Below are 18,230 nucleotides of genomic sequence, written 5' to 3'. Positions count from 1 at the left end.
CATTAGTGTAGATTTCTTTTCTTGCGTTTTGCTGTCCACACAGAGTGTTACTGCAGTGTACACAATAGCCTGCTGATAGGTCAATGGTCAATAAAGCCTGGACCACAAATGTTCGACACACAGAGAGCAGAGCACATCCATGCTGACACCAGACCCCCCTCTACAGATTCCTAAGTGCTATGGAGAATCTGTAAAAAGAGATGATGTGTTTTTAAAGGTGAGGTTTGTTTCCTAAAAGCATAAACCATCGCTGCATTTGGAAAAAGGGGCTGAAAGGTAGAGATGAAGCAGCAGAGGAAGGCTGCAGGGGGAAGGGAAAAATCTGTTTGTATAAGGATCTGGCATGACATGACATGGTTGGAGAGGAGAGCATCATGGGAAGGTAGAGGGATGGAGGAGACCAGCTGGAGGGAGGAAGCCCAGTGTGGTAGAGTATGTGCAGCCTTGTCACTATAAAGGTCACTCTGTTCTCTACATTTGGTCTAGAAGCAGAAGAGGTTTGTCCACATCCACAGCGCATTCCAGGTCTTCCCTGAGGTCTCCTCCAAGCTGGATGTGCCCTGAAAACCTCCAAAGGGCAGCATCCTGATCAGATTCGGTCATTACCCTGAGTTCTTGACCACAGGTGAGGGTTGGGAGGAAGACTGGTAAATTGAAAGCTTAAATTTTTTTCTGTAGTAAATCACGATTAATCTCACCCTAGCTGTGTGACATCACAGCGCCAGCATGGACCAAACCATGGCGGCCTCCTGGTGAGTTTATAAACTCAAATTACTCAAAATGCAGATATCTAGTGAGTTTTTTAGTTCAATATGCATATGAGAGATACAAATATCTATCCAATAAGAGGAACTTGTCTGATCATGCAGACTTCCTTTTAACGAGCTGACCGACAGTTATATTATGATGCATTTAAGGACAGTGGGATTACACGAGAGTAGCTGAATGTGTATAAAATGGTATGCTGTGTTCACATGTAACATGAAGAAATGATAATTTAATTTTTATAGAGAAAATTTAATAAATCCAGGTGTGAGAAATGTTCTGATTTATAAAATAGATATAACAGATGAAATCATGACCTTAAAATATTCTCATCTTATACCACTCCTGTTAAAAACAGATTGTCGTTTGTGTTTCCACCAAACAACAGAAAAGTTTAACTCTTAGATCTGTGTTTCTTTGGTTACTTTGGTGCTTTTCTGTCCTTTCAAATGCAACAATAATGGATAATATGTTGTTTAAAGCATGTACTATCAAAAATGTATATAACATTTCCCCACTTTAATAATATAGTACCTATGTTAATACACATTTGATAAGGTTTATGCTTAATTTTCATGTTTATACAAAATAAAAGTGTAAAGGTTAGTCCCTGTGCTGTTAATCTGATTTACAATCATCACCAACCATCTTGATGCAATGATTCCAAATAATGAATCAGTGCTTTTCTAGATTTCCCACAAATTATAGCAATCTCTTGATAAAAATGATAACTGTGATATGAAATTTTAATAATGTTACATGGAGTCCCAAGCAGCCCTCATTCTTTCCATATAAGTTCATCTGCTCAGCAGTTAACATGGTTTTAATTCTGACCTGCATCAAGCACAAAGCCAATAATGGCAGACACTTATTAACTAGTATAAAATAAAGAGCTGGGGGTCCTCCACCTCAGCCCACCTTTTTTCATCACCTCTGTTTCTTCCCTCTTCTTCTTATTTCATCATCCTGCAGCAGCAGGAGCACAGAGGAGGAGGAGGAGGAGGAGGAGGAGGAGAGAAGGATCTTGATGGAGATCAGTTGGAGCACTTACTCCAGCCTGGCACTCAAATGTCAGCCCCACTCACATCAGCACACGCTCACACCTGGACTTCTTCACTACTACACTACTGCTCCAGCGCCTCAGCTCAGTAACAGCTCACACCACCACACACTGCCTCACTTCTGGGTATACTACAGTGCATTATAGTAGCATTCAAGTATGCATGGGCAAGGTCACAGACACACACTCCTAGATACACACACACAGCCCACTTGTTACAGTAGAAGTAATTGCTGCAGCGTTATGAAACAATACAGCTGCCATCAAAGTGAAGACTGCAGGAAGCCTTTCAGTGCAGAGGGAGGAGGGTGAGTGACAGGCAGCAAGAAGTCCAAGGAGAGAGAGAAACTCAGTAAAGAGAAGACTGTGTGCAGTGGATGGATGGGAGAAGGAGGAAGGTGGGCAAGGAGGAGAGAGAGGAATGGAGGAAAGCGACATTTTGGTTTAAGGAACAAAAACAAAAGAAACACCACAAAATATCAATCAATATCAACCAATATAGTTAGTTTTAAGATGTATTGACATTTTTCCAAGCAAGATAAAGTGTAGGACAAGATCATCTTTATCAGAGTTGTTAATGCTGGGCTTGATGCTCAGTGAAAAGATTGTCTACAGTAAGAAATAGAAATTTAATGGCTTTATTAATGTTGGTGTATCACCGTAACAGAATCAATGTTGTCATGAACATGTGATAGTTTCAAGTCTTCAGGGCAAAAGTAGTGAAGCAGAGCAAAGAGAAGTGGGAACTACAGTTACCACTGGCCCTTACCCATCATCCTTTGCCAACACTCGCTGGCTTGAACTAACAGCACAAAAACGGTCGATGCTACAAGTGAAGAAAGAGAACCAGGTGACAAAGTTTTAGAGACTTCAGAGGCTCCACAAACTTTTAAATCTGACATGTGGAAGTATTTTGGTTTCCTGGTGTCAAGGAATAAGAAAGGAGAAAAGCTGACAGACAAACTGCCAGACTGAGGCGACACAATTGATGGGGAGTATGAGCAACATGAGGAGCTACCGTGCAAATCATCACCCCGAAAAGATTCACAAAGATGCGAGGAGCAGAATCCAGCCAGGCCAAAAGAGTCTTATAGATCTCTCTTCCCCACAACAGCACAATGACTTAATAGATCCAAACTTTAGTCAACAACCATGCCCTGATGAAGACCCTGTGCAGGTCAGAACTGGTAGACGTTTTCTGTGATGTTTATGGATTTTTATTGGATTTGCCCCGAGCTAAAAAAGACTTTTTAACTCAATATTTGACTCAAACAAGTGTGCCTGAAGACAGCCTTGGTGGCTTTCCCTATTTTGACTTGTTTCATTGTTAGGTCAAACTGAGCCAGGAAACATTCAGGATAAAAGCTTTCCATACAAACGATGGGATGTTCTCCAAGGATATGCTGAACCAGCCTTTTACTTTGAAAAGCACAAAACCTGAAGTGCACTCTGTTGTTTTCTGTAACATATTGGTGTGGAATCCAAATGCTTCACTAAAATTCAGAGAACTCTATTAGACATTTTCAGCCTGTGGCCAACAAGGGCCATCAGGAAACAGAATGGCCAATGATCCACACAACTCACAGAAAAAAGGCGAGCCCTCTAGTCTCTAGATTCTCTGCACACGAGACATGTGCCTGAGGTCTGTGAGACGTGGTACTCATGCAGGTAGTCTGAAAGCCCTGACTTGTTAACATGGAAAAGAAACTAAATCAAGCTGTGATGCAGCAAAAATGCACCTCACATAGCCAGTCTGAAACTGGCTTTAGAGTTGATGCTTTGCAAGCAGCAAGGGGGTCGATATCATAATTTGGAGTCCCCTTACAACAGGGGGGTCCAAACTTTTTCCACTGAGGGCCACATTTAAAATATATAAGACAAGTGGGGCCACTTTCATGTTTCACACCTCGAGGATATTAAAGTTATAAACCAGTCTAATGTAAATTAAGATATTCTTGGTGATTGAGTGTGCTCACGTGGCTAGTGAGTGGTTGAAAAGGCAAATAGCCAATCAATTTAAGGATTTTGGAGACCTGATTGACCCTGGCTTCGCACCTTGAACACTACTGTCCTGGTGCTGCTATTTAGTGGGGTAATCAGTTAGGGCATTATAAATCAAGATAATATTATTACTTTGGTTGCCAATATGTTTACTATTTAAAGTATCATCTTAGTGTAGTAAAAATATCCATAAAAACATCAATAAATACTTTGTCAAAATGTTTGTTTACAGAATTTGCATGGTAGCACTGCCTTGTGCTGGAACAGTCAAGCAAAAGCTTCATGTTCTAATGTGGGCCATAATTCATTTTATATTAAAAATTTGCTGTGAGCCAATCAGAAATGGACTGCGGGCTGCATTTGGTCCCCAGATGATAGTTTGGACTCCCCTGCCTTACAAAGACCCATATTGGGCGCTTCCTTGCTTCCTCTTTTAGCTAATTTCAATCATATCAACAACACAATACATCTTAGAAGCCTCTCTTTCCTGGTTTAGAAAAAAGCTGTAGAACAACCCAAAAGATAAATACAAATATCCAAAAAGCCAATAGTCTTCATCAACTCTTAGAAGAGCATCAGAACTCTCTAAACCAGGTTAAACCAAAATTCTAGGTAGATGCTTATTAAATGTGGAGTATCCATTCCTCTGCTACAAATCAGACATTTCTATTTAATCAAACCGTTTTACCACAGTAATCCACCAGTTCATAGTTTAAGTATGTCTATAAGTATTTATCTGACAAGAAATATAAAAACATTCAAGAGTTTTTTGGGTTCCAACCTTGCCGTTGATGCCAGAGGTCCTCCCTGGGGATGTTTATGGGTAATATATGTAAATCTATTTTGACGCCTCACTCTTTGCCCCTTTACATTCAAATACACATCTTGATCATTAAAAGTGATTTTAGATAACAACCTCATATTTGATGCACATCTTTGACTGTATCTTGAGGCTTCCTGGAGCACGAGGCCCCAGGCAATCTCCTGCTTTTGCCCGCTGGCAAAACTGCCTATGACCAGCAGCAGCAGTGTGATCAATGCTGGTGTAGCAGGGATCAATAAGAAGGAAGCCATATTTACATGGACAGCCTTGTTGGTAAAATGAGCATGGCTGATTGAAGCTGGGTGTAAGACTTCAGTGTCCTGCCTCAACTAATGCTAAATTTCATAAAATTATAAAAACGCTCAGTAAATCAGGATCAATCATGTATGTTCTGTTATGAAGCATTTCAATAAGAACTGGTTGAGTGTAAAGGGGGGTGTTGCCCCCATAACGTAGGGTTGCGGCTGACAGACAGAAGAAACCCTTCTCACACAGAGCAGAAAACACAACTCACACTCTCCAGCAGAAAACAAACCTGGCTCAGTTCACAAGCTCAGCGTTTCATTCAGCAGCGTAAACGTTAAATTCAGAGCATCACTGTGTCCTTACCGTCATCCTCCTTGCTGTGTGCGTTCTGGGGACTGTGGCGCATCCTCTCTCCTCGGCTCGCCGGGCTCAGGTCGGATGTCGCCCCCAGATCAGCTGCTAGCCATGTGGGCTCGCTCATCTCTGCCTCCTCCTCGCTGCTCAGTGAACTGTCATCCTGAAAACGGAGACAAAACAGAAGCATTTCATAAGAACCTCTAAAGGCATTTAATACATTTATATTATTCTTGAATAGAAATCAAACTGAATTAAAGTGGTATTACATGAGCTCAATACACTGAGATCAAGATCCAGGATAATATAATCGGATGAAACAGCTTTAATATTTCAGGCATTTATCTTGTATTGATCCACATAGAAAGCCTCTCTGTCCAACAATCAGAGTCTGACAATATAGCAGCATGTTCATTTCAGCTCCACAGCAGGAAAAATGTGGAGAGTTTTGGCTTCAGGAAATGTTAACAAAGACACAAACGGGTCAAATCAAGTTTATTTAAACAAAGTTTAATAACTAGTTTTGGAATTATTTTTTCTGACCCACTCTGCAAGACAAAAGACAAGTTTGGAAAGTTATGGACCCTGCCTGATTACACCAGTATGCAGTCTTGACTGGGCCGGATTACCCAATGGACATTAGGGGTTCAGGCAAAGGGACCCTTGCACACACTGTTTAAATCAATGTTTTCTCACTGAATGAAGGACAAAACGGCTCCTGACATGAAATGTAGAGCAGCGGAATCAGAGTCAGAGTCATACTTACAGGACTGAGATACACATTGTTTGTTTTTGAGTCATACAGAGGTGGATTTATTTTCCTGATCATTGTTTGCAGGTGTAAAAGAAAAAAATAAATCTTCTCCCAAGTTGTACTTCTGTTGCAGAATATGATCAACCTCCTGAATTTTCCGATATTCTGCTGCATTAATTTTACTCTCTACATTTTGATGTTGGTGTTTGGCATCTTGTTTGATGGCCAAAAAGCTCCACTTTGATCTCATCGGACCAAAGAACTTTCTTCCTCTTGACCATGGAGTCTCATATGCCTTTTGGTGAACTCTAGGCCAGATTGAATCTGAGTTTTCTTCAACAGTGTCTCTCTCTTTGCCACTCTCCCATAAAGCTTTGACTGGTGAAAACCCCAGCCACCAGTTGTTGTCTGCAGAGTCTCTTCAATCTCAGCCTGGATCTCCTTCAGAGTAGTCATAGGTGTCTTGGTGGCCTCTCTCCCTAGTCTCCTTCTTCCACGCTCACTCAGTTTGTGAGGACGGCCTGATCTAGGCAGATTTACACATGTGCCATGTTCTTTTCTCACCAGGTGGATGATCAGAGCCTTGGAATTTTTTTTTGTCTCCATCCCCTGATTAATACTTTTCAATAACCTTTACTCTAAGTTGCTTGGTGTGTTCTTTTGCTTTCATGGTAGCCAGGAATACTGATGACCCATGATTGGATCTTCCACACAGGTATTTTATACGACACATTCACGGCACTTAGGTGATCCCTGTTTCACTAACTGTGAGAGTACAAGCAGTCAGTCACTTTAAAGGAGGTGAGTATTTATGCAGTCACTTATTTTAACTTGCATATTTTTGTTTGATTGATGTTTTGTTGTGGAAATTGGTTTTCACTTTGATATTAAAGAGGTTTTGTTTTTTGTCAATAAAGCCCAATTATATTGACCATGACTGATTTATAAAATCATTAAAACATTCAAGGGGGTGAAAAGTTTTTTACAGGCACTGTATGTTGGCCAGGTGTTTTTTTCAGCCCCTTAGAAAAAAAAAAACCCCACAAGATGTCATGTTTTCTGATGTGTGAACACAGCGGGTAATAATGTGGAAACACGGTGAGCGAGCAGGAGGTGGTGATGACATTTAAATATCTCAGGACTGGAACGTGACCGCTGTGATCTTTGTGCATGTAGGGAAGCTGCTTCACTCTCTGTTATACTGATGGAATGTTCTTCACTGCTGGTTTATTGATACAAAGATGTCCAAATAAATGTTTTCCTCCTGATGGGCCTTAGCTAGATTTCAGTGGCAGCTTGTCCTGCAATGATCTCAATTCTTTAAGGAGTGCATGTGTGGAAATGGCAGCAATGGTCTCTGGACATCTTACAGACATACAATCAATACTTTAATTTAAAATTCAAACAAACAGTGTAAAAAAAGTTTGAAAGACAAATGAGATTCATTTAAGCCAAAATCTGTTAAAATAAAAAAAGAATCCAGGAAAAAAGGTGAACATATAAACTGTGTTCTGTTTCTAAATTGAGATTATCTCTTGTCTTTAAATTTGCGTGCCCTGTCGTGTTAATCCACCTAAACTCAGATTAGCCATCATCTCATGAATGAAACCGTTTTAAGCCATTTTTAATCTCTCTATTGAGCACTCTGTGGCTGTCAGCATCCACGGGAGCAGCCATGACAGCTGCTCTGCCGGTTTAACCCAAACATCAGAGGAGACAAGAAGCGTGCGGCGGAGAGGCAGCAGGCAGCAAATCAAACACAACACGCCAACATGCTGCTCAGTGAGAAGCACCTGCAGGCCTCGCTGGCAGCACTACATCACTATGAGACGTGTTTCCTCTAAACTCTGAGCCGCTGCTTCCCCCTCACTCTGTTTCACTGTGTTCAATCCAAAAATGTTCGACATAAAAAATGCAGCAGTCCCCACGGGGAACAGAATTCTTTCACCAGTCAGAGCTGCCAAAAGCTGAATGTTAGCATAAGAACAGAAAAGATTTAAGCTCTGTAAGAAAAGACAGAGAGCGGCAGAAGCAGAGTGGGTATTCCTCTGAATGAAAGTGTAACAGCGGTAGATCTCAGTTACACTTCTGTACATACACAAAGCTAGAAACTAACTGGGGCTTTTTCACTTAGACTTTTTGCAATGCTAATCCAAACCATGTTGATTTACTTTTCCATCACCAGTTTGGCCATGCGGGGCTACATGAGCTGTGCCCAGAATGGTCCTGGGCTGCTCCCTCCTCTGGGCTGCTTCCTCCTTCTTTTGATATTTAATGGTGGCTAGCATTTAAATGTGAAGGTGGACTGTTCCACTGCATGCATCTAGTTTATATTCATCTGGGAAAAGTCCCATACAAAAGGGGAGTTTGGGAAGGGCAGGGCTTTTCAAAACATTCTCAAAAAGTGATTAAAGGAACATTTCACCCATCTTATTTATTAAGGGTGAATCAGAAGCCGTTTTTATACAGAGATTCCACGATAAAGGCGAAAAGGAATGCCCGTCTCTGTTCCAAAACAAGCAATTCACACAAAGGTGTAACAGAGCTGTGCATGCCCGAGCTTACACACACACACACCCCGGCGTCCCGTAATCAGATGGCAGCCGCTGCCAGAGCTGCTGCTTTCAATGAAACTTGAAACTCTGGATTTCTCGGTTCAAAACTTTGTATTTTCTAAATGAAACTTCAGAGTACCGAGCTCACTTGAACACATAATGGAACTTTTCAGACGCTGCTGTCAGCAGAGATGTGTCTGCTTTCTCCTCTCCTGTACAGAGTGTGATCAGCTCTCTAATCTCGCAAGAAAAGTCTGTTACGGCTCTGATACTACCTCTCAATCCAGATCAGAGTTGAGGCGAGATCGACCCCCCATTTTGGGACGGTTGCTTTCATACAGAACGGCGTTGCGGAATGAAGCCGTAACAGACACGGAAAAGAGAGGAAGTGTAGCTAGAAAAGTAGTTAGAGTAACAAGACAAACTGAAGTAGTAGCAGAAATGCATTTATGACTGGCAAAGCTAGTTGTTGGATAAAACTCATGCTGAGGCTGGCCAGGAGAAGTGCAAGTGCATTGTGGCTCTTTCCTCGTGGTTTTAATAAGAAATGTGGTCTAGTTCTGATAAAACTGTCGGTATACTATAGCTACATCCAAGCTAATCGCTACACTGGCAGCAGCCATTGCTATCAGCTTCCAGTACAACTAAACCCCATCCATTGCTATTGCCTTCTTCCCTCTTAAATCACACTGACTGCTCAGATCTGTTTTCAGACCTGGCACTGTTGTTTCAGATTGGAGCTTTGCAAGATGGATTTGCCTGATGAAAGATGTGGAATCCGGCCAATCCATCTGCTTTGCAAGGTTAATTTAAACGTACTGCAACCACCATCTGGTGGAAGTCCTGTTGAAAATAATGGATGACTACTCATATATCCAAAAATCCTGTCCTATCTTGACTGTAAGTGTTGCTCCATACTCTTTTCTTAATTTGTAACTTCATATCATTTTATTCCATGCCAAACACTTCTGTTTTTCATTCGTCTTGACAAAAAAAAGGGTTAGAAGTAAAATGACAGTGCTATAATACTGACTGTACAGAGACAGCATTTTTCAGTGATCCCAGGCACAAACATGAGTGGAGAATCTCATCACAAGACTATATTAGAGAGAGAAGGGGGTTGCATTGCTTGAACGTGTATTCAAATGTAGAATAAGTGTGTAATGCCATGATATAACACTGCAAACACAAAAGTACTAACAAAGACAGGGATTTGAATTTCAGGTAATATCGGTCACTTCCAAAAGGTAAAAGGTATGTGACATGCCTTGCTCCAAAAACATCACCCACTGTCAAGTCAAAGACCCAGAAACCTTTTTTAAACTGACACAACTCCACAGAATAAATTGCCTTCGTTGGCATTTAAGTCTCTACAGCTGTTATCAGTATGTGAAGAGACCTGCACTTTCAGTAATGAGGTCTTTAGCGTTACAACTGCTTTTATTACTCACATACACACACGCGCACACACACATCCACACACACACACACTCAGCAAACAATGAAAAGATTAATGAACGAGCAAAGACCCCGATGACACTTGAGCTAGGATGCAGTAAACTGGCCCGTTCTTCACTGCTGAGTCTCTAAAGCGTGTTAAATAAAAGAAATAGATCCTGGATGGATGGATGGATGGATGGTTGGATGGATGGATGGATGGACAGGTGAAGGAAAGGCTCACAGACAGGAGGATTGGCAGCCAGATCGCACTAAAGGAGAACTTCCCTGGCTTTATTTTATGCTTATTTTACTTCCACGTCATCTTTCATTCTGAGCAGGGAAATGATGCATAATTCAGCAGCATGCATGTGACAGAGAAAAAACGCTTGGCTAATAATGAGAGCTGCTCTGCAACGGAGCGGCTGCAGTGAGAGATGACAGACAGAAGCAGGAATGAAGACATGCAAAGGGAAGGCATGCTTATTTTCACAGAGAGATTACATTTATATACATGTTTATTTACTGGGACGGTTCAGAGAAATGCATGGCCATGAGTTTAATGCCTGTGTATCTCTGAAACGATGCACACACAGGTCAAACCAAAACAATAATTATTCTTGATCAATAAAACTGAATAAAAAAACATCGTAATGTAAGCAGCCTCGGCTGGATGTCTGCTAAAGCAGCAGCAAAGGTCACTGGGGAGTTTGGGCGACGGTGTAAAGGGGAGGCATGGAGGTCAGTGGGTTCATGTAGAAGTGTGGGGGGTGGGGTGGCTAGAGCATAATCTTTCTCTTCGACACTGTGAGCTTTAAAATAAGAAGCATTTTTTCAAAGAAAGGTTACATGAACTGAACAACACAGATCTATTATTTAGATGAAGAAGCTGCTTATAAAGCAGAAACAGGCATCACATTTCTCTCTTATAAGCTATCAGACTTCACAAGGAAAAACAGTTGTAAATCCAGACCAGAGGCACTGTTGCATCAGTGAGTTTGTTCCCTGTTATTGTGTAATGTTTGCTTTAAATCCATCACTGTACTCCTCATAGGGCATAAAAAACCTGATGTGGAAGCAGCCCTCCAAGTCCAGAGTTATCTCTGAGTAACTGAACCAACATAGCACTTCTGCCAGCTGAAAACCTTTAGATGTGGCCAAATCTCGACATTTAAGGATTTAAATTCTACATATTATGTTGAAAAGAAGCATATCTGCTCTCTAAACCCCAAAAGTTAGCGTTTCCACAGACACCCGTACCCTCACTTGGTGGGTGGACTACAAGGGGTGGTCATGTGATGTCACAGGCAGCATGAGTCTCTGCTGTTCCCGCTTCTGTGTGGCACAAAATTCAGACTGGGGACAGAAAAATGGATGAAGTAAGCAGGAAATTGTTTTGGTTCAGCTGGAAAGTTCCATCATTTTAATAACTACATCTCAGTGATGATCAGTGTCATCAGTACAGACCCTCAGCTGAGAGAAAATGTTTATAGAGAAACAGTACGTTAAAGAAGACAGAGGATGAAGCTGGGATGTTTCAGCGGATACAAAAAGCCTTCGGTCAGTGATGAGTATAAGCTAAACCCTACTCCATTCTCCTTCCTCTTACCATGAAGGAAAATTAAGACCTTAAAGAAGACAAAGTGTCTAAAGACAAGAGATTATGTTTTATATCTGTAAAAATAGACCCCCGATGTCTGATTAACACGGCTTTATACAGGAAAGACCTAAAAATGATTAAGTGCTGAGATTAATCACAAATTGAATAAAGCCTTTATAGAGTAACCTGATTTCTGTTTGGTTTAACACTGAAGTTACTTCTGTGAATGCTTCATGGAGTTATTGTATGCAGCGTTTTAACAATACGACATAACATGAAAGTTAAGACTTGTGTCTTGTAAAGCTGCCACCCTAAAAATAAAATGAAGGTTTAACCAGTGCTAAAATTGAACTAGATTAAGTTAGAAAGCAGGAGTACATGCATCTAATTTTGACATACACGTGCAGATTTTACAACCACAGAGTGATCTTTTAGATCCCCTAAAGTAAAAAAAGTAAATATATGACTACAACATGGAGAAACAGCTGATCTAAAGCTTCATAATCACATAACTTTTACATTAATTCAGTTTCACATTTGTGTACTTGAAATTAGCTCCATATAATGTCAGGAATTGCAAATTAGGACCACATATCATGTCCACAGTCCACGAATTCTTTAGGAAACAGTACAGATGTCTGACAAGTCCAAATATCCCTAATTATAGCCCATATTAGTCTGTTTTTCTCCTGTTTTCCTCAACTCCACTCCTCAACGAGCAGACAGTCGTGCTTTGCAGCCCAGCTGAGCAGTTGTGTTGTCAGTGCAAACCCTCGATCTGAGTGGTCATCAGCTGGTGAAAAAACTCCCCACCTGGAGATGATTCAGTTTAGAAAATGTGAGGAGGCAGAAAGATATCGTCCTCATATTTATATCCCTACAGCCAGCAAATTAACCCAGAATGATGAAGAGTGCAACAGTTTCATCAGAAATGACTTCATGTGTGATGCATTTTATACTGAAATCCTCCTGTCAGCTATTATTAGTAAATATGATGCATGACAAACACATATGTATCAGCCCAGTCCTGATTTAATCTGATGTTTTCTGTGCCAACTTTCATTTCAGGCTCTTGGACAGTGTTGTTTTCCTGCATTTGAATGAAAATATTTGTTTTTCACCAATCAGGTGAAAAATATGTAGCCCATATTTGCCCATAGGTGATCAGGACTGATCTCTCTATCAGAGGTTGAAAATACTTACATTTTGAAAGATAATACAAACACTAATACAATAATACCAATTAATTTATTTTCATTTAATTTGAAAGACTGACCCCCAAACAAAATGTTGCCCCTACTCTATTGTGTAGCTCCGCCTTTTTAGGACAGACAGGTAAGCTTGGCACCGCTATGGAAGGGTGCCATAAAAATTACCATAATTGAAATGTAAATAAATGTGCCTTACCAAACTGAATGGGGCTGCTCAGTGGAAATGATGTAAAAGTGGGTTTTGGAGCTGTTATCAGTGTCCTTAGGAAAGAAAGAATTATGGTAATAAGTCTGTGTCATATGGAAGGCCTACACAGAGATATATCCATGGGTTCTTTGTAAATAGCATCACAGCAGTGGAGAGAAGGCCAGATGGGGGACAAGAAGTGATTTCTGCATAGAGCAACTCTACCAAAAGGCCATGTTTTGTGCCATTTATGACTATGCCAAGTGTTCCAAGTGCAGAAATAAAAATATTCTTAAGCTCCTTTTGTGTCCTGAAAGTGTGAAACAATCAGATATGAAGGAAAAAGCGGTTTAAAAAGCTCACAGAGAAATGGCAGCAGGCCTCAATATAAAGCATGTACAGTCTGTTTCCACAAAACGGTCCAGTCTGGTTCGGTAAAGTCTGCCATCAGAACTAAACCAGATGTTGAACTTAATGCTGAGTCCTGTGATGCTGCTACCCCTACCAGCTCTTCTGCTGATTATTTGCTAGATGGAGGTTGTGATTGTAAAAGTAATGTAAAGAATTTAAATGATCAAGGAACTACCATGTCTAAAGGCAACAATCTGAGCTGGGGCATCATTAGCTGCATGTTTTATATGTTTCTGAATAAAAAATAAGCCGGTAATTATAAGCTGCTGAAATTAGCCAAGGTTAAATAATTCCTCATTTTCCTGAATCAATGTCCAGTGAGCTAATACACCAAAGAAACAAAGGCATACATCTAATTCTTCCTCACAGTTACTGTATGTATGAATCCTAGAGGGGAAAATGAAGATTTCTCAGGCTTGTATTTCATTTTCTTTGATTTCAAAAACCTCTCTGAACGTTGAACTTCCAGCTCAGCATGCTAATCAGCTCAGAGACTATTCTGAGGCTCTTAATTCACCACGAACAGGCGCATGAATCAACTCTGACAAACGATCAAATGAGACCTTATTTTAATCTACTCTTAATTCCTTTTCAATTACTATCATCACCAGCCCACATTAGCTCATTTTCAATTACCTCGTAATCTGGATGCAATAATCACTGGTTAGCCTACATCTCTCTGTGTCGAGGCGTCGGGAAGGCTGAAGCGCGAGGATTCATATCAGAGCAGAGGAAGATATCTACGACTGAATCTGTCTGATTTCACTGCTCATAAAGACGGCTGAAAATGAGCTACGATGGAGTCATGAAGGGGGGGCATCTTGATTGGTATGTTAAAGAGAGACTGCTGCTGCTTTTCTCTGAGAAATTCATGTAACTGCTATCCAGAAGGTGATTCCTTTGAACATATAGCAGTTGTTCTTCAGCTTCCTTTAGTTCCGGTCCCACAGTAAGGCAGCTACACCTGGTTTATAGAAACAGCAGGTATACCTTATAGTTAGTTTATAGGTGTGGTAGGCTAATTATTAAAAATAAATAACCGCTATTTGAGGAGAAAGAGGCAGCAGCTGAGGGTGTGATTTCAAACAACCCCCAAGGTTTTTCTTTAATTAAAAAGGTTCTGCCCTCCCCAAACACTATAGGTCTATAGGGTGTCGCCCAAATGGATATAAAAAATTATATGGACAAGAGTATTTGGCCACACTTGTTAATTATTGGTTAATTACAGGTGCATAAAATCAATTACCTAGCCATGCAGTCCTCCTTTGCAAACATCTGAGATCCTAAATGGGTCGATGCCACCTTTGCAATAAGTGGATATTCCACAGTCAACTGTAAGTACTATTGTTAGAAAGTGGAAGCGTTTAGGAACAACAGCAGCTCAGCCACCGAGTAAAAGACCACATAAAGTCACAGTCAACTAATGCTAAGAAGTATGGTGCATAAAAGTTGCCAAAGCTCTGCTGATTCCATAGCTGAAGAGTTCTGAACTTCCACTGGCATTCATGTAAACACTAAAACTGCAGCAGGAGCTTCATGAATGGGTTTCCATGGCTGAGCAGCTGCATGCAAGCCTCACATCACCAAGTCCAATGCCAAGCACAAGATGGAGTGGTGTAAAGCACACCAACATTGGACTGTGGAGCAGTGGAAACATGCTCTGTGGAATGACCAATCACACTTCTCTGTTTGGCAGTCAGATGGGCAAGTCTGAGTTTGGAGGATGCTGGGAGAACACTACCTGCCCGACTGCACTGTGCCAACTGCGAAGTTGGATTGAAGGCCAATCTTAATGCTTTAGCATACCAACACAATTTGGACAATGCTATGCTTCCAACTTTTCTATTTCAACATGACTGTGCCCCAGTGCACAAAGCAAGGACTAGAAAGACATGGTTTGATGATTTAGGTGTGGAAAAAAAAACTTGACTGGCAGAGCCCTGACCTGAACCCCATTGAGCACCTTTGGGATGAACTGGACGAGAGACGTCGAGGTGAATCAGGTTCAACATCAGTGCCTGACCTCATAACTGCTCTACAGAATGAATAGGCACAAATTCCCACAGAAACACTCCAAAATCCTGTGGAAAGCCTTCTGTTATAACTGTAAAAGGGGCCAACTCCATATTAAAGAACAGGTTTTTGAATGTCATTACAGTCCATGTGGTGTGTAAATACAAGGCAAGATTGTTAACTGAAGTTTTAACCCAGCCAGCATGTCTATGTGGGCCCCATATGGGTTACATGTGGGTTTGTCCATGGGTTCCAAAGGTCCACCTGTGATTACCCATGTTGACTTTAAGTGGGATCAGCCTGAGTTTTGGATGGGCCCCAACTAGACAATTCATATGAGACACATATAGGCCCCATCTTCAGGGATTCCACTTCAAGTCCACATGGAACCCACAGAGAAACCCACCTGGACCCACATCTGCAGCCTGCATATAACTCCTATTAAGGCCACATGGATGTTCTGGACGGGAAGGTGCTCACTACTTAAATACACTATTTCCTCCTTTGTGTTTGGAGTTACAGTGAGCAGCAGTTAAAGGCATTACTGAGCTTTTATTTTAAAATATGTGGTTCAATATTTACATTCTTATAGGAGCAGCATGGTCTTTAAGGTTATAATAGGTGCTAAAGGATGCTTTGTTGTTGAGAGGATTAATGATAAAAAGGTATAAATATGAAAAGTACAGAATAGAAAATAAATAACGTTGGCTGGTGATCAAATTTCCTCCACGAGCAAAAAGCAGAGGACAGATCAGCATTTTACCAGCAGTATTTGGCGTGCTGAAATATCACCTCTGTTATTCAAACATTTTATTGGTTTTCTGCTCCCAGGGGCACACTTTCCCCCCTCGACACCGCTCGTCCCCTACATCCTTTGTTCCCGCCTCCATTTCTTCTTCTCTTCTCATTTTTCCCACCGTCAGCCAAACTGGAAGAGGAGCTAAAAGTCTTTTTAATGTGAGTCCTGTGTTTATTAATGGTGTCAGTAATGAGCCGTCCTCATCTACATACAGATGAACAGCAGCGTCTCTGCCTGACAGATTAACACAGAAACAGAGCGACTGACACACGTTTATCTCCCCGTCTCTGCTCGTCTTTAGCTCTGTCTGTATCTGAATATAATTAATGGGCAAACATACTGGATGCAAATGTCCTTTATGTATGCACAAACACACTCCTTTGAATCCATGATGCGGGGAAAGGATGTGACATGTGAACATTGGACATTTATTATTAAATCAGAATTATCTAACTGAAACAACTTGTTTATTTCTGCAGCTTTACAGGCAGAGAAAACTACAATAAATCTGCAAAAATCCTCCATAGGTTTCTATGCAGTCATGTGATTCTATTGATGCACATATGTTTGCTGTGGGTCAGGAAGTGGGGGGCAGACATTAGAAATGAATGGGAATGGAGTAAAGTTAGTACTTCAAAGCTCTGGATGGACCTGTACGCTGAAATTATCATCAGAAATAATTTACCTGGTCTGGAGGCAATCCATGTCCTGCAGACCTCCCAGTGTCATCTAGCCAGATGAAGGGGGACAAGAGTCTTTGAGGAGTCTTGCACTGAGCTAAGAGAGTAGCTGATCCCCTTTAATATCCTCTAAAATCCTAATTTGCCACAAACATGTTTTCCATTGAAAGCAGGATATATGTTCAGCTTAATAAACCTTGTGAGCTAAGCGATGCAGTGTTGATGAGCCGATCATGAACAAGCCTGTGCTACGAAACGGCTCTGTAATGTGAGCCACAGAAGCTAGCTCAGGTTTGAGTGCCAGTTTCCTTTCCTCCGTCCTTTGTCATTAGCTACTCCACATTTAAAATCCCAAACTGGTACCAAATTAAGAGCCATTTTGGAGCCAGACAACCAGCTAAACTGAACTGAGCAAAATGATCTGGATCTTTTAAAACGGACAGATTTGGCTCCTTTTGCAAATGAGAGAAGCCAGCTGCTCTGTGGTGGATAGTTTCCTTCTTTATTTTTGCTGTTGTTGAAGACATGAAAAGGCAATAATGGCAATAATAATCTGATTGGTGGGTGCTGGTTTAGCTCAGTGGGTAGAGCAGGTGTCCATATGCAGAGACTATAGTCCTCTATGCACTTATCGGGGAATCGAGTCCTGGTTTTGGAGCTGTTTAGTGCATGTCATTCCCCCACTTTCTCTTCAGCTATCCTATCAAAATAAAAGCATAAAAGCCCAGAAAGTTATTTTTTTCCATGACAAACTGTGCACTGGTTGTTTAGGGATTGAAACTCAAGAGTAAGAAAAGATTATGACTGAAGTTTCATCATGAAACTAAAACATGAGCTCCTGAAGAAGATTTTCCTCCTAAATGTTGGCGTGGGAGCACCACCACACAGACAGACAGTGATGATGATGAAGACTGTGGTGAAGATTATGAGAGGTGCAAAGCAGTAAAGTGCACCCTAGATGAATAATTAACAGCCTCTTTCCCCTGTTGTCTATTTTTACCAGAGGGGAGGTGAGAGGAGCAGCTTATGTTTCAACTTTCACCAGAGAACAGAGGAGCGGCGTGTAAAACACAAAAGGTGGAGCACAGAATCAGGAGATTTGGGATAAACACCTACAAATGTGGTCATTTTTCCTCCAGGAGAGCAGATGGAGCTGCAGGAGCTGCAGGAGCTCTAAAGCAAGATGAAGAGGAGGAGAGACTCAATTTACGGACAATCAAGAAGAGGCAGAAGGAGAGAGGCTGAGAGTGGGCTTTGGAGCAGATGTGGTGCAGCAGAAGGAGAAAAGTGCCCGTGGAGGAAGAGGGAAGAGACAAAGATGAGAAATTTTCACT

General features: G+C 41.2%; 2 protein-coding genes across 2 annotated transcripts in view; one reads left to right on the top strand and one right to left on the bottom strand.

Annotated features, from left to right (window-relative positions):
- Window positions 1-18,230, top strand: part of LOC121517796 (tubulin alpha chain-like) — a 1,079,624-nt gene that overhangs the window by 509,381 nt on the left and 552,013 nt on the right. The window lies entirely within an intron of this gene.
- The window catches only part of LOC121517790 (nucleolar protein 4-like), a 246,354-nt gene that overhangs the window by 95,006 nt on the left and 133,118 nt on the right, over window positions 1-18,230 (bottom strand). Inside the window, exon 5 of the mRNA XM_041799822.1 lies at window positions 5,259-5,412. Coding sequence (XP_041655756.1) covers window positions 5,259-5,412 — 154 coding nt within the window. The remainder of the gene's footprint in view (window positions 1-5,258; window positions 5,413-18,230) is intronic.

This window comes from Cheilinus undulatus, linkage group 11, assembly GCF_018320785.1.
Source record: "Cheilinus undulatus linkage group 11, ASM1832078v1, whole genome shotgun sequence".
In the NCBI taxonomy this organism is placed as follows: domain Eukaryota; kingdom Metazoa; phylum Chordata; class Actinopteri; order Labriformes; family Labridae; genus Cheilinus; species Cheilinus undulatus.
The sequence above is the reverse complement of the archived record's forward strand: the minus strand, read 5'-3'. Positions and strand labels throughout refer to the sequence as shown.